The sequence below is a fragment of the Carassius gibelio genome, chromosome B19, assembly GCF_023724105.1.
Source record: "Carassius gibelio isolate Cgi1373 ecotype wild population from Czech Republic chromosome B19, carGib1.2-hapl.c, whole genome shotgun sequence".
Classification (NCBI taxonomy): domain Eukaryota; kingdom Metazoa; phylum Chordata; class Actinopteri; order Cypriniformes; family Cyprinidae; genus Carassius; species Carassius gibelio.
The window spans coordinates 35,490,751-35,508,991 of NC_068414.1; the positions used below are offsets into that span (position 1 = coordinate 35,490,751).

The 18,241-nt window shown below is 36.5% G+C and overlaps 1 protein-coding gene across 1 annotated transcript; it reads left to right on the top strand.

Annotated features, from left to right (window-relative positions):
• Positions 1–11,413: 11,413 nt before the first annotated feature.
• LOC127978886 (uncharacterized) lies at positions 11,414–18,201 on the top strand. The gene is made up of 4 exons (XM_052583841.1): positions 11,414–12,431; positions 12,633–12,845; positions 16,525–17,528; positions 18,059–18,201. Exons 1-3 carry the CDS (start codon positions 12,142–12,144, stop codon positions 17,504–17,506), a joined length of 1,485 nt encoding a protein of 494 aa, XP_052439801.1. The 5' UTR covers positions 11,414–12,141; the 3' UTR covers positions 17,507–17,528; positions 18,059–18,201.
• Positions 18,202–18,241: the final 40 nt, after the last annotated feature.

Below are 18,241 nucleotides of genomic sequence, written 5' to 3' on the forward strand. Positions count from 1 at the left end.
TAGTGATGAAGAAGTGAAGCGTTCTGAACCAGCGAAGCTTTCAACACAATTGTATCAGAAAAGGTTCATTATTTGAAGCTTTTTAAAACAGTTTATTTAGTGGTCATAAAAATAAATAACACCTTCCAAAGTGTTTTGTTCCAGTACAGCCAGTGGCTTCACATCTGTTCTACATCTGATTATTATTATTATTATTTTTTTATTTAAATAATGATCATTGTCAAAGTCATTCATTTGTGTAAATGCTTTAAGCTCCACCTGCTGCTAGAGAGTGAATCTGCGTCTCAGATTTTATTATTATTTTTTTATGTATAGTTTCACAAAACTGAAGTCAACCATTCTGTTTTAGCTTCAAGTTTTAACATCATACAATCTACTTCAGATTAAAACTGCTCATGTTGCATGTATGCAGCATCTGTGTTTGGATCATGATTAAATGCAGTGGTTCCTCTCATTTTGAATGAAAAGAGCACAGGCAAAGCCTTATTTTCTTTATATGAAGATATTTATTTTATTTGTGTTGCTTATTTATTTGATATGGTGCTTGTTTTTAAATTTAAATTTAGTTTTGTTATTTACATTTACATTATATTAAAATTGTGTTATTTAGCAGACACTTTTATCTAAAGAAACTTACAAATGAGGACAATAGAAGCAATTAAAACCAACAAAAGAGCAAAAATATGCAAGTGCTATATTAGTATATTATTACAGTGTTATATTTAAATTTTACTAAGGAATGTGCAGCATTTTTTCCAAGCAATAATAAAAGGACATATTTAATTTATAATTTGTCTTAAAGGGGTGGTTGATAGTGATTTCACTTTTTTAGCATTAGTTAATGTTACTGTTTGAGCATAAACAATATCTGAAAAGTTACAAAGCTGAAAGTTCAATCCAAATGGAGATATCGTTATAATTCTGGAAGTTTAATTTCTACAAAAACGTCTGGTAAGGGACTGCAACAAGTAACTTCCCGGGTTTGTGATGTAACAAACACAGATAAAACTCGGGGAAAGGCAGCAAAGGGGCGGGGCATGTTGTGCTGCTTTTGAGAAGAAGAGGAGAAAACTAGAGGTGCACATAAAAATCTGTTTACATATGAATCGCGATCCAGTCTTCTAATGATTCTAATGGATTCACCATTTTTTATATAAGCAGTTATTAACATTATGCCTCCCCTGCACACACTATTTTCACATAGCTAAAATATGGACAAAAATACTATACATGTCAATGACTACCAGAAATAGTTTGGTGACCAAGAAAGAAACTTGTGTAGATATGGAATAAACTGAATCTAAGTAATTGCTGACAGAATTGCAATTTTTGGGTGAAATATCCCTTTAAACAGATCAAAACACTGATTCAAAGTGGAGTCTGAATGCTAAATAAAGGACATGAAACAATGATTTAAATGGTAATTTTCTTAAGTAAGCTCAAAGTATATGAAATAAAACTAGTACAGTGTAATCCAGGTAATCCAGGCTGTCAGCGAAGAAGATAAAAGATAAGAAAAAAATATGGAAAGAAGAAAAAAATCAAAAGAAATATAATAAGTTATTTGATCATTAACTGTGTCATGAGTGTTGGGCTCTTTAAGAGCTAGTAATAGCAGTGAACTGAGTAAGCCCCGCCTACCTGCCGCTGCATGCATAAATGCATGAGAGAAAGTTCTCCATTTTCCGAGAAAGTGGAGAGAGGAGAGAGAGTGAGAAGAACCAGGGTCCGTGTACGTTTTGATAGTTTGTTTTTTCGATTGAAACACAAAACAAAATAACGAGAAACCACCTGTTTTTCGTTTGTCGTTTCAAACCAAAATCAAAGAAACGGTAAAAAAAGAGCCGTTCTCCCGTTTTTGGTTCTGAATCTAAAAACGAAAAATGACAAAACCAAAATCAAATAACGGTCCAATTTTGGTTTTTTGAAATTCCTTTTTCCATTTTTTCGTTTGAAGATCTACATTGAAATACAGACAGGTTGGCCACGTGACCCGGAAGTAATAGTAAATATGGCCTATCAAAATAAAAGCCAAGCTTTTAGAACGGTCATATTATGCAGCGCTAACGTTATACCAGAGTAACGTTAGAAGAAAAATCTATTAATAAATAGCCTTATATAAACCTGGACCGGAATAAATATGTTAGCAACAGTAGTTTATTACAGCTATTTAATATCGTGCCTATCCAGACATCACCAGTCACGTTTAATGAGCGCATTGTTTGGCTCAATACAGTTGGTAATATAGGTTAACCTAAGAACTTATTGTGTGTGCAGAGTTGTTACTGTTAGCGCTATATTATATAATTAAATTTATATTTAATGTGGTTTCCACCGTAATGAATAACTGTTCCCCCTTTCTACCAGCAGGTGGCAGTATTTAAATGACTGACTGTATGGTGTCTTTGGTAACTGTTTTAAATCAAGATTACTGATACAGATATATTTATTGTTGTTCATTGTATTTTGTTTTTATTTGCCTAGTTATCATCATCATCATCATCATTCACCCAGCCCAGAGTTAAACCTGCTTCTGTTTTAACCTGATTATAACACTGCACTGCTATCAGCTTCTTATAGCAGCTCAGACAACAAACTCACATCAGACATGTCCTAATCCTAATGTAGGCCATCTAGCCAAAATAATGATTTACCAGTGTGCTATATACTTTGTGAATCTTTCTTCTCTATACACATTCCAGTTTGTATAACATACAAAACTCTGATTGTGTCATGCCAGTGAAGAGAATCCATAAAAGTCTTAAAATTTTATATAGCACATACATGCTTTCAAGGGCATTGCATGTACAATCAATGGCTGCAGAACATTTGTTAAGCCCTAAGGTAAGAACATTTTACAAGGTCCTCAAAAGAAAACCCCAAAACATAATTACATTACTAAAAACAGGCTGTCAACGCTGATTACATCAGGAATAACTGCAACAAAACGTTTCCAGTAACTTTTGATATGTCCTGCTTATTGACTTGGACGAATCTTTGCCCGTTCCTCTGTACAGAACAGCTTCAACTCTTGGATGTTGGTGGGTTTCCTCACATGAGCTGCTTGCTTCCTCATCCTTCCACAACATTTCAATCATTTTAAGGTCATAACTTTTGACTCTGCCTTTCCAAAACATTCACTTTATTCTTCTTTAAGGTAGGTGGGTATATTTTGTCACAATATAATATATATAATAGTATAAAGTATAAATTGAGTTTGTATCTCCCTTCTGGTACATAGCAGACATTATCAGGCTAATATAGAAGCAATTATAAAAATGGTAAACATAAATAAACTATGATCAGTGGAGCAGTGCTGAGGATGAACTATAGTTTAAGAGTCTGATAGCTTGGGGGGAAATGTTGCTCTGCAGTTGGTGAGGCAGCAGAAACTTCTATATCTCTTCCCAGAAGGCAGCAGGATGAACAGGCTGTGGCTGGGTGGGTACTGTCCTGTTGCAATGGCATATTGGATTTTAATATTTGTATCAGTATAAGTGTGATGTAGCTTCAGTGAAGATGTAACCAGCAAAAAAAAATATATATATATATGGATGTTACTGTCATACAATATAGAAAAAGAGGCTTAGAACTACAGAGATATATAGGGGATACATGGGAATGTTTAGAAATATCATTACTATGACTACAATTTTTATTAAAATTTAATTATTGTAGTCAATGGGAATATATAACTATTAACACACTGTAACACTAACAAGTGAAATGAGACAGTGGAAAATTGCTTGAGACAACTGTTGAAATATTTGTTGAAAAATATTCTGAATCTTGCAGATGTGATGGAAAACCCAATTGTGGCACCGTGCTGCCGCAGCCTCGTTGGATGCCGGGTCTGCGTTGAGCAGTGGGCAACTACCTCGCCCCACTGCCCAAAATGCAGGGACAAGATGTTCCAAGAAAAAAAAAAAATTAAATTACAGGGATGAGGGAGATTGTGAATGTTTTGAAAGACACTATTAGTTAGGAGATTGTTTTAGTTAGTTTTTATTTTAGGTTTAGGTTTTAAGTTAAGTCAAATGGTTAAGTTTGGTTATGTTCATCTGTTATGTTATTTTATGCAATTAATAAATTGTTCAATTTTATTTTCTATTACTTTCACTTGCAGAACTCCTTTTGTTGTATTCATTTTATGTTATTTTATGCAAATAATAAATTAATATAAATATTTTAATAAAATAAATTATGTTCACTTTCATGACATACTGCTTGTTGTCTATTATAACACAGTAGAACCACACACCCAACTGGACTGAAGGCCTATATGTGAGACATGTTTTTAAATTTGTGAGTGTTACAGTCAACTAAAACTTCACGCAGTATAATAGCACATGTAAATCAGACAATCAAACATGAGGAGAAAGAGCTCATTTTATTGAGTAGGCTAATGCCTTAAGCAGCTGTGCTAGGAAACGTGATTTGTGAAAGCACAGTTGTAATGAAAATAATGGAAAGTGTTTTAATTACAGAACATAAAGCAATATCTCCATGACAGTAGCTCGCACAAAGCAGACACAGTGCGACACCTACTGGTGTCTGTAATCGTTTTGAACTGCCCTTGATTTTAAACTTCGTTGGATTATTAACGTTACATGGAGGACTGAGAACCTTCACATATGTCGTTTTTTATTATATTATAAACAAACTACTATCACTATTAGTTAACTAGCCAGTTCAATACATTTATATTAACACTTTATAACGTGAGCGAGGTAACAGCGTGTCCTTGGGCTTTTTGAAAATAGATATGATGCGTTAGGATAAAATTATATTTGAGGACCAACACAAGTTTTACGAGGGTGTCAATCGAATGGCAAAGACGAGATAGGGACTGATATTTTGATGGCGGAATCCCAATCTCCCTCATTATTAGTTAGGCCTGCGCATGACGTCACGTGGGAATTCACGTTGAATCGCTGTCCATTACGGTGGAAACCACATTAAATATAAATTTAATTATATAATATAGTGCTAACAGTAACAACTCTGCACACACAATAAGTTATTAGGTTAACCTATATTACCAACTTATAAAACGTTTGTAAAAAGCTTGGCTTTTATTTTGATAGGCCATATTTACTATTACTTCCGGGTCACGTGGCCGACCTGTCTGTATTTCAATGTAGATCTTCAAACGAAAAAATGGAAAAAGGAATTTCAAAAAACCAAAATCGGACCGTTATTTGATTTTGGTTTTGTCATTTTTCGTTTTTAGATTCAGAACCAAAAACGGGAGAACGGCTCTTTTTTTACCGTTTCTTTGATTTTGGTTTGAAACGACAAACGAAAAACAGGTGGTTTCTCGTTATTTTGTTTTGTGTTTCAATCGAAAAAACAAACTATCAAAACGTACACGGACCAACCAGCTGCACGGAGTGATCTTCAAACCCCTCCACATTAAATAATCAATTTAGAGATGAAAGTGATCTGATGCAACAGAAAACCAGAGTTTCTGAGCTGATGCTATATAACATGAAGAAGCTGTCGCCGGATTAAGAAGTGGCTTGTGAAATAGAGACCGATGCAGACCTAGCATTAAAGTGGCACAAATGAGCTCCCTTATATAAATTCCTTTCTTTGGCTTTTTTTTTTTTTTTTCTTTTTTTTTGCTTTTGGAAAAACGGGACTTGGACAATTCAGGGTATCTTCCGTCCATTCCAAATCCGTTTCCAATTAAAAATCAGAAAACGAAAGACTCAAGAGGATTCAAGTGAGAGAACATGAATTCAATAATGAGAAATGGAAAAATGGCTCGTTTATTCGTTATTCCATCTAGATTAACAAACGGAAAATGAGTTTTTGACTTGATTTCTCATTTTGTCCTTTGGGGTTTAAAAAACGGTTTATGGCTTCAATATTTCATACGCACTTGTGGGCGGAGCTGAAACGCTCCTTTCATCTGATTGGTCGAATCGCTCCGCCTTCAACTCGATATTACATTCTTTCAGAATAAGAGTCTTATAAGAATAGCGTCTGAAACCACCGCTCACTGTTAATTAACATAGTATTTGAGTCAGATGTTGCTGCGCACATAATTCGTGACTTGCAAGTCACCCCTTTAAATTATTTCTAGGTTATAGTATTGTATGAATATTGTCCCACTGTAAATACAGTGCAAATAGTTTTGTCTCCTTGGATAAAAGTGAAGTGGAAATAAAAATCAATAATAGACTGAACAGTTCCATGATAATATGTCTGTAACATTTACCACTCTCATCTTTTAAGTCAAAAGGCACTAGGTAGGTGTGTGTGTGACATTAATAATTAATTGGGAAAATTACTATAGTTAAATTTATGAAATAAATTAGTAATATTCGTTTTATTACATACTAAATTGAATGGTTTTTCTTTTAGTCTTCTTTGTTGGCCTTGAGAAAGCTGACATATATTTGAACATGATTATCATTTATTATGAGAGTAATTGACAACGACTAAAATTTTTATGTTTCACCAAATTTCCTTCTCCAAAAATCCTAGTGACTTTCATTATCTGAGCAATGAAGGTCTTACACTAAATGTCCACTAGAGGGGGAGACAGGATTTCTATTTACGTAAAATGGCAAATAAATACATTAATTTCATGTGTACTACCATGAATATGCCATATCTGTGTACACGAATAAACTTCACACTTCAAGCTGTACTTAAAACTTCCCATTCTGGCTTTTTCAACCTACCTCCAAATTTATTTTAAGGTTTATTTTTTATTCACACTGGTTTATGCATTTAATGTTTGTCCATCTAGATCTTTTATTTTTCATGAGCTGTACATTTTAAGATGTACTCAGTGTTGATAAATCACATGCACTGAATATAAAGTGCTAATGTCAGGACTCTCAGTCCTCCTCTTGGATGGCCAGTGTCCTGCAAAGTTTAGCTACCCCAAATAAACACACCTAAGCTAAGCAAGGTCTTCAGGATCAGTAAGTGTGTTGGAACTGAACTCTGCAGAACATGGTTCTCCCGGTTCAGGACTGAGTTTTAAATCTATAAATGAATTTGTACAGTTGGGTGTCTGCATGCAGAGGTGTACTTCAGTAAGTACAATGTAAAATTTAATCTATAAAGACAAAATCTTCAGATAAGCATTTAGGCCACTGCCTTGAGGTTTCCATCCATTGGTCAAAATAGACCTCGCACCCCACCACACTCCTGTTAGCTTTCAACATTAACTGCGGCTGGTGCCAAATAAAAATTATTATGTATCCCTTGTGCATTGTTCAAATTCACTACCCTTTCGTTATGTTTGGGATTAAAACATCCACTCAATTAAACTGCTGTAAGCATTAGATAAAAAAATAATTTCCCCTAATTTATTGTTGGTGGATGTTTTTTTCACAGACTTCCATTATAATTACATTTTTGATTGCAAAGCCATGACACATAATCATGCATTCTTGATTGTTTGTGGTTTTCCCTGTTGGTTTTTTCAGATACATCAAGGTAAGTGCACAAAGGTCTCTCTCACCCTCTCTCTCTCTCTCTCTCTTTCTCTCTCTCTCTCAAACACACACACACACACACACACACACACTATAATTTGCTGTTATACTCCATATAACTCTATATACAGGCCAGAAACTAAGCCTTTTTTTGCACAGGCCTATCTAAAGGGTTAATGGTCCCACCTAGTGATCAACTGTAAAAATAACAAATGTTACCTCTTCCCAACAGGGGAAACCACCAACAATCAAGAGTGCATGATTATATGGTGTCATGGCTTTGCATCAAAAAATGTCGTTATGATGAAAGTCAATGGGGCAAAAACAGCCACCAACAATAAATGAGGGAGAAAAAATTAAAATCTAATGCTGCACAAAAACTAACAATACATCAAAGCCAATCTTCAGTTACTAATCTTTGACATGCCCAAGACTGTCATAAAAGGTAAAAAAAATATCCAGTCCACAATTACTTTTTATATTGAAAATATGTCATTTTGTGTGTGTTTTTTTCTTCCCAAATCAGTGACATCATTTATGAACTTGGTAATTAAAGAGATAAAATCTTGGATTTTCTTTTTAAACATTTGGTAGTTTTGATCAGGACTGAGGGTGATTAATAGATTTATGCAAAACAAAATTAAAAAATCTTTATCTGAGACATTTTTACAGCATTTTAATTTAGTGGGTGTTTTCATCCCGAACATAACAAAAGGGTAGTGAATTTACCCACAGTATACTGTTGAGTTTTTGAAAAATTTCAAGCATTTTCCCAAAATAAGTGTCAAAATAAGATTGGTCACCAATCATTCCATTAGCTGAAACACAGAGAAAGTTGTGGCCAAATTAAGACTCAACTTTACCCCCTAGTGGACGAAAACGTCCCCAACAACGCATATAGGGTATTATGTAACAGCAAGTCATTTGTGCAAGTACATTTGACTTGCAGTTTTTCCAAAACTTAATAATTTTTATTTGGTACCAGCTGCAGTAGTTAATGTTGTTTTATATTATACAGCTATCATTGAGCTAAGGTATACCCCCCTACCACCCCATCTATCATTGAAGAACCTGTGTTACACATGAAATTCATGTATTTATCTGTTTAAACTTACATAAAAAGAAATCCTGTCTCCCCCTCTAGTGGACCTTAAGTGTAAGACCTTCATTGCTCAGATAATGAAAGTCACTAGGATTTTTTGAGAAGGAAAAAGTCTGACCAGTTACAGCGACGAGTCAAACGAGTCTGAAGATCTGAGCTGAATTTGGTGAAACAATAAAATTTTAGTCGTTGTCAATTACTCTCATAATAAATGATAATAATGTTCAAATATATGTCGGCTTTCTCAAGGCCAACAAAGAAGACTAAAAGAAAAACCATTCAATTTAGTATGGAATAAAACTAATATTACTAATTTATTTCATAAATTTAACTATATTAATTTTCCCAATTAACTATTAATGTCACACACACACCTACCTAGTGCCTTTTGACTTAAAAGATGAGAGTTGAGATTGAGTAATCATTTATTAGTCCAAAAACAAATGGTTAAATTGCTGTTGGCCTCATGTTGTGGACCCCTTTCTCAACGAGCATTTTATAACAGGGGTTCGTAACATAGCACATCTGATCTCTTCTGGAAGCTGATTCCAACTGCGAGCGGCATAGAAACTAAAAGCAGACTCCCTTGTTTTCTGTGAACCCTTGGTATTTCTAACTGCATTACTTGAGGATGTGCTAATCGCCTTCCTGATATTGATGATCTTCTCAGAAAAGGATGCAAACTCATTGCATTTGCTGTCTGAGAGCATTTCACGTGGAATCTGACTCTGAAACTGACAGTCTATGTCTCGTAACTTTGAACGCTCCTCTGGTTTCAGTTGTGTTTTTGTTTATTTTGGTGACGTATAAATAAAGTCTTCCCATCTGCCTGCACTTGAGTCTTCGTCTCTTGCGATCCGTACATACTGAATCGACAGGTAAAAAAAGGCCTCAAGTCCAAATATTCATTTATCACCTGTTTGACAAACACTTCCTGCTTCGATGTCTAGATTTGAATTAAAAAAAATCTCAAATATGCTCCAAAGTCAAATTCTGAATCAACCGAGTCGCGAACATGCTCCGAAGTACAGATCTGAATCAACCGAGTCGCGAACATGCTCCGAAGTGCCGATCTGAATCAACCGAGTCGCGAACAGGCTCCGAAGTGCCGATCTGAATCAACCGAGTCGCGAACAGGCTCCGAAGTGCCGATCTGAATCAACCGAGTCGCGAACAGGCTCCGAAGTGCCGATCTGAATCAACCGAGTCGCGAACATGCTCCGAAGTACAGATCTGAATCAACCGAGTCGCGAACAGACTCCAAAGTGCCGATCTGAATCAACCGAGTCACGAAAAGGCTCCGAAGTCCCGATCTGAATCAAAAGAGTCGCGAACAGGCTGCGAAGTCCCGATCTGAAAACTTCGACTAAAGAATGTAAAAAATAACTCTATTTCTCTAATAACTCTACAACTCTATGAAAGACTCAGATCACGTATCTAAAAATAAATCGCTATAGTAAAAGAGAAATAATAAGAGGAGTGAAGTACCGTTCTGCTGTGTTTGGTCCTCACGCGCATCTGACGCTCCGCTGCGCGTCTCAGCCCCTCACACACGCCTTTACAGCGCTAAATTAATCATCTTTGCTAATTATTATACATTTACTTCATTGTCAGCTTCAGGTACTTAATTTATTATTGTTCAATGAACTGTTTGAAACAAAAAAAGGTTGTATTTCAGTAATAATTCAAAATTATCAAAATAAAATATATAAAATAATGGTTTATATTTTAAAATCCTTTAAAATATCATTTATTTCTGTGATGTGCGGCTGTATTTTCAGCATCATTCTTCCAGTCTTCAGTGTCACATGATCTTTAGAAATCATGAAAATATGATGATTTATTACAAGAACTATTAATAGTTTTGCTACCAAATATTATTTTGGAATCTGCGATACTTTTTTAAGGATTCTTCGATGTATAATTTTTTTTAAAGAACTGCGTTTATTCAAAATATAAATCTCTTCTAACAAAATTTATATTTGATATCACTTCTTATCAGTTTAACACATCCTGAATAAAAGATTCTAAAATCTAACAAAGAATACAATTTCTTATCAAAAAAAGAACGTATAAATAAAGTCTTCCCATCTGCCTGCACTTGAGTCTTCGCCTCTTGCGATCCTTGACACTACGTCGTTAATAACAATGGATGAAAAGTTTAGAGCCCTACTGATGATTAAGTCTAGAGTGTGTCCACGTTTGTGTGTGTGTCCATGTACATGCTGAATCGACAGGTAAAAAGAAAGCCTCAAGTCCAAATATTCATTTATCACCTGTTTGACAAACACTTCCTGCTTCGATGTCCAGATTTGAATTAAAAAAAAATCTCAAACATGCTCCAAAGTCCCGATCTGAATCAACCGAGTCGCGAACATGCTCCGAATTCCCGATCTGAAATCAACGGAGTCGCGAACATGCTCCGAAGTGCCGATCTGAATCAACCGAGTCGCGAACATGCTACGAAGTGCCGATCTGAATCAACCGAGTCGCGAACATGCTCCGAAGTCCCGATCTGAATCAAAAGAGTCGCGAACAGGCTGCGAAGTCCCGATCTGAAAACTTCCACTAAAGAATGTAAAAAAATAACTCCATTTCTCTAATAACTCTACAACTCTATGAAAGACTCAGATAAAGTATCTAAAACTAAATCGCTATAGTAAAAGAGAAATAATAAGAGGAGTGAAGTACCGTTCTGCTGTGTTTCCTCACGCGCATCTGACGCTCCGCTGCGCGTCTCAGCCCCTCACACGCGCCTTTACAGCGCTAAATTAATCATCTTTGCTAATTATTATACATTTACTTCATTGTCAGCTTCATATGAGGCGCCGTGTAGGATTTAAATCAAACTTCGCTTATCAATACATACATAAAACACTTGCATATACACCTATAAATTACTCACATATACATGCATACTACTAGATGTTCAAAGATACATATATAAAATACACGTGTACAATAATATGAAATCGATACCAATACATATAATGTTAGCAACGTATGCATACACACTTGTGAATAAGTTGCATATACATATAAACTTGACGCGTGCATACACCTACAAACACTCGCATATACATATAAAATTGATCCGTGCATATATACCTATTAAACACTCGCACATACATATAAACTCGCTGCATACAAACACACCTGCACATTCTCGCATATACATATAAACTTTGGTCCATGCATATACACCTACAAACGCTCGCACATACATATAAACTCGATGCATACTCACCAATACATTCTGGCATATACATAAACTTTGGTCCATGCATATACACCTACAAACGCTCGCACATACATATAAACTCGATGCACGCACACACATCCATAAAACACTCGCGCATACATACAAAATAAAATTCACTAATGAATATAGTTCATACAAGAAAGAGGTATGATTTAATTGTGAACATACATATATTTGCAAGTGATTTCATATGTGGATGTGCGTGAACTTTTCAGTGTAAACGGAAGGCATTTCAGTATAAACGGAAGGCATTTCAGTGTAAAAGGAAGTAGTTTGAGCGTAAACGGAAGGAACCTGTAATTGCCGCATTTACCATCATGGACAGAGATCGTACAACTGAAGCAATTAACATTTTGCGAAATGTTCTTGCTTCGCCTACTATTATTAGATCAATTGCTAATTCAGTTGAATCCAGTGTGTCGCCATCTGCTCAAATGCAGTCAGAAACAGAATCTGAATTGCGCACTTTGTTTCGGCCTTCGACGTCTGGTATACAAAGCATAAATAACAGGCAAACGATGCCAACATCATCCGGAGGCGAAGTTCAAGGACCACGATATCAGACTCGCCAGCAGTATGGCAATTGGCAGTCTCGATGTAGAAAAAGGTAAGAAAAAAGTCTGCAATGGTATTGGGGAGGGGGAGAGTACAATTTTCTGCCTCTATAGTTAAAAAAGTATAAAATGTCTTCCCTACAAAAGTCCCAGTCCCACTAGTGAGCTTGGCCATTTTCAACTAAGGATGTCAAATAATTTATGATAAATGCTGTTAATTGAAGCTTTTTGTTAAGCTGTGTTTGTTTTTACAGGCCAAAGACACAGTACCATCGTACTTTTAATAAAGATGTTATACTGTTGACCTCCCCTGACGATAATGCAGTAGTAAAGCAAAAGAATAAACAGCACTTGCATGAGATTGGACACATATTAAATGCATTTGAATTTGACAAATCATGGGACAGCATGACGGTTTTGAGAAAAATCAAAGAAGCCTTCAAAGAAAAAGTGCCACCAGATGTAAGGTAAACAGGTTAAAGTTGTTTTTTTTATTATTGTAAATGTTGTACTGTGTGATGTATTATTTGACAGTGTATTAATACCACTGGTTTTCATTGTGTGCAGTTTGGAAATACTTATGGGATGTGGCAACAAGCTCATTACACCCATGTTAAGTAAAGGTCAAGAACTGAATGGCAGCTTGATTTTAAAGGTGTTCAGGTTGAAGGCCTTATATGTAAAACCCTCAAGACCACTACTCTTGGTAAGACTGGTGTGTTTTTTTCTTTTCCATATGGGCTTCCTTATAGGGTATAGTGTTGTTTCATGCCAGGTACAGTTGTGTTTATAAGTTTAGTTTGCAGAATGTGCAAAATGTTAATAATTGAAACAAAACGAGAGATCATGAAAATTGCTTGTTTTTTTATTTACTGATGTCCCGAATTAGCTATTTCACATAACAGGTGTTTACATATACTCCACAAGATAAAATAATAACTAAATTTATAAATATTACCCCATTTAAAAAAGTTTACATACCCTTCAGTCTTAATACTGTGTATAATTTCCTGGATGATCAATGACTGTTTGTATTTTGTGATACAAAATTAAATTGACAATTCAACTCAACTGAGCAGTTCAACTGCCGGCTGTTCTTCATAAAATCCCCCAGCTTCTGCACATTCTTTGGTTTTCCAGCCTCTTCTGCATATTTGAACCCTTTCCAAAAGTGACTATATGGTTTTGAGATCCATATTTTCACACTGGGGACTACTGACTTAGTACTGGACTTCAGAAGCTACATAAACACTTGCATGTTTCCCAGAAGACACCTGAAGACCCCCCCCCCCCGTCTCTGAATGCAAAGTGTTTCCTTCTGGAGCATCAGTACATGTTTTCAACTTTTGTAGTAGTTCTGTATGAGTCCCTCAGTTGTCCTCATTGTTAAAATATGGATCTCAAAATTACACAGTGACTGCTGGAAAGGGTTCAAATATGCAGAAGATGCTGGGAAACCAAATATTGTGCTGGAGCTGGAGGATTTTTCTGAAGAACAGCCGGAAGTTAAAATGCTTAAAGGGTTAGTTCACCCAATAATCAAAATTATGTCATTAATAACTCACCCTCATGTCTTTCCAAACCCGTGAAACCTCCGTTTATCTTCGGAACACAGTTTAAGATATTATAGATTTAGTCTGAGAGCTCTCAGTCCCTCCATTGAAACTGTGGGCACGGTCTATTGTTTATGTCCAGAAAGGTAAGAAAAACATCATCAAAAGCTGCGTTTCCACCGCAGGAACTTTGCCCTGGAACTAGGGACTTTGGCCTGGTACTCTGTGTGTTTCCACCGCAGGAACAAGGAACTAAATAAAGTTCAGGGTAAAAATATGCCCCTCAGAAAGTCCCTGCTGGTGAGGTAGTACTTTTTCAAAGTTCTGGAACTTTCAGGGGAAGGACTTGGGGGCTAAACATCCTGATTGGTTGAGTTCACACCTCATTGGTTGAGTTCAACCACCATTTATTCGGATCAACATTTTCAAAATATGACTGTTATTGTGTCATGAAATGTAATTTTAAAAGTATTTCAGGCGAGAATGTAGTTGTTTAAAACTAAAATCTGTTGTTTATTTATAAAGACAGGTCCTATTTAAAAAAGCGTTTCACCGATCTCGTAGACTGTGAGCTCCACGCGATCAGCCTTGTCTTGTCCTTCTGATGTGTGCTTCTGGCTCTGTCTCTTTAGTGGTTAAACATAAAATATAATTAAGTTTTGGGTAAATCTAACAGGTAATCTTTGGTCTGTATTAATTTTATCTATATGTTAAAATGAAAATAAAAATAAAAAAGTTATATTTATATAATATTTTGTTTCATTGTAATGGCTGTATATACACACATCACTGAACTAAGAACATTTCTGCAACTGTTATTATGTTTGAATAAAAACGAAAGGAGGCAGTGGTATTTGATGTAATATTTCGTTTTATTTTTAAATATACAGAGGAAAATTGCAGTAGCCATGGTCAGCTGACTGATGTTATCAAGTACACTGCTGTTTGCAGAATTACCAGAACTGCGTCGTCGCGGACATCAAACTCTCGAGTCGAATGCGCGAAGTCTGAACTAACGAGGATCCAAAATCAGCACACTTTGTATAGAGAAATGCGTGCAGATCTACGACACCAGTCTATTTGCCTAATCTTCCCGGTACTTTAGACCGTGGTGCAAACGCAGAGAGCAGCAGGTCTGAGGGGCCAAATAGTTCCTGGGGAAGAAAGTTCCTGGTTCCAAATGTTCGGGGTAATTTCGGTGGAAACGTGGCAAAAGTAGTCCATGTGACATCAGAGGGTCATTTAGAATTTTTTGAAGCATCAAAAATACATTCTGGTACAAAACTAGCAAAAACTATGACTTTATTCAGCATTGTCTTCTCTTCAGTGTCTGAGAGAGTTCAAAACAAAGCAGTTTGTCATCTCCGGTTCGCGAACAAATCACTCGATGTAACCGGATCTTCTTGAACCAGTTCACCAAATCGAACTGAATCGTTTTAAATGGTTCGCATCTCCAATACGCATTAATCCACAAATGACTTAAGCTGTTAACTTTTTTAATGTGGCCATGCCAGATAACGAACAAAAGACTGACTGACTTTGTTTTGAACTCTCTCACAACAGACACGGAAGAGAAGACAATGCTGAATAAAGTAATAGTTTTTGCTATTTTTGGACCAAAATGTATTTTTGATGCTTCAAAAAAATCTAACTGACCCTCTGATTTCACATGGACTACTTTGATGATGTTTTGATGATGTTCTTAGCTTTCTGGACATGGACAGTATACCATACACCCAGCTTCAATGAAGGGACTGAGAGCTCTCAGACTAAATCTATAATATATTAAACTGTGTTCCGAAGATAAACGGAGGTCTCACGGGTTTGGAATGACATGAGGGTGAGTTATTTATGACATAATTTTGATTATTGGGTGAACTAACCCTTTTAAGACCAACAAAGAGATAAAAGAACAGCTATCACAAAATTTAAAAACAGTCGTGGATCATCCAGGAAATGACACACAGTATTAAGATTGAAGTGCATGTAAACATTTATGAATGGGGTCATTTTTAAATAAATTCAGTTATTATTTTATCTTGTAGAGTATATGTAAACATCTGTTATGTGAATTAGCTTATTTTGGACAGTACTAAATAAAAAATAACATGCAATTTTCATGATCCCTCTTGCTTTGTTTGAATTATTAACATTTTGCACATTCTCCAAGGGGTATGCAAACTTATGAGCACAACTGTAGTCTAAATGTATCTTATGCAGTGTTAACTTGTTTTTATACTCAATGATTTATTTTTAGCTTTCCTTTTTCCTTTTTTAGTCACTGTTAAAAACTCTTGTGAAGTGGCAACAATACTACAAACTATGCAAAATACATTGCTTGACAAGAAATCTCATGTGCTGTATTGTTTTCCAAGGCTGAAACAGACAGCTCTGATGACAGCTGCTTTGAGGTTGACATGCCTGGTGAAAGGGTCTACCAGTCTGAGGGTGCTGTTCCTGAAGAGAATGTGACCACTGACTTGAATGATCAGTCTTCCACACAAAACATGGCGAGTGCTGCTTTTGACTTGGTTCAGTTCTTTTCGAGCACTTTTGGTCTTTGTCTAATGTACATTACTTAATTTCTTCTCAGATTTCAGTTCACAGCATTACTTTTCAGTCCTCCACCAGAGATCAATCCCCCACAAGGGCTCAATTCTCCCCCAGTTTCATCCGTGATCAGTCCTCCACCAGTTCCATTGGTGTGCAGTCCTCCACCAGAGTTCAATCCCCCACAAGAGCTCAATTCTCCACCAGTTCCATCGGTGCTCAATCCTCAGCCAGTTCCATTGGTGTGCAGTCCTCCACCAGAGTTCAATCCCCCACAAGAGCTCAATTCTCCACCAGTTCCATCGGTGCTCAATCCTCAGCCAGTTCCATTGGTGTGCAGTCCTCCACCAGAGTTCAATCCCCCACAAGAGCTCAATTCTCCACCAGTTCCATCGGTGCTCAATCCTCAGCCAGTTCCATTGGTGTGCAGTCCTCCACCAGAGTTCAATCCCCCACAAGAGCTCAATTCTCCACCAGTTCCATCGGTGCTCAATCCTCAGCCAGTTCCATTGGTGTGCAGTCCTCCACCAGAGTTCAATCCCCCACAAGAGCTCAATTCTCCACCAGTTCCATCGGTGCTCAATCCTCAGCCAGTTCCATTGGTGTGCAGTCCTCCACCAGAGTTCAATCCCCCACAAGAGCTCAATTCTCCACCAGTTCCATCGGTGCTCAATCCTCAGCCAGTTCCATTGGTGTGCAGTCCTCCACCAGAGTTCAATCCCCCACAAGAGCTCAATTCTCCACCAGTTCCATCGGTGCTCAATCCTCAGCCAGTTCCATTGGTGTGCAGTCCTCCACCAGAGTTCAATCCCCCACAAGAGCTCAATTCTCCACCAGTTCCATCGGTGCTCAATCCTCTGCCAGTGGCCAGCCTTACACAAGACAGAACTCACCAGCTCATTGTTGGCACAATGACCAGTCCTTCAGATCTGCTTCCTGGGATGGTGATTATAATACCTACCTTTCTCTCATTCGGGCAGCATCTGAAGATGAGGAAGAGGATGAAGATCTTTCCTGTGCCATAATGGCAAGCATTGAGGACCAGATGTGAGTATTATTCAGTTATTAAGTCTGATTCTAAATTAAAATCCAAATTTTTATTTTCAATTTTTTTGACATGTATCAAACCATTACACTACAAAGTACACACTTTCCTTTAGGTGTATTTTCCTATTATTATTGATATTTCAGTTCAGTTGTGATAGGATTCTCAATCATTTAAATTGTTTGATACTTCTTAAATGTTGTTTACTGAATCATTCCAGTAGTTGCATTGTTACTAAACAGACAATTCAGTCATTGTCTTCCAAATCTAGAAAATGTTTATAATTGTAGAATTTGATTAGAAAAACATAACCTTTTTAAAAACTACAAATAGTTTTACCAGTCTATGGAAAAACATGCCAACTCCCTAAGTTCATGCATAGTTTGCACCTTTTTTTAATCAGTCTGGTTCAATAGTGATTGGAATAAACATTCCCTACCATGCAGTCCTTTTGTGTAACATGATATAATGATGTTATTGTATGTTTTTGAATTATAATGACATTTAAATAATAAAACCTGTACTTCTTCAGAATCCCCCCTGATGTGGAAATCCCCATCAAGCAAATATTGGAAGAACTTGCAACAAAAATAAACTGGAATCAAACCTGCAAGTTTAATATAAACCGTGCATCTGTGCTGGATGGTGCTGTACGGGGATTTACAAGACTCTCATACAATCCAAATAACAGAATGGTGATCAAATTTTCTGATGA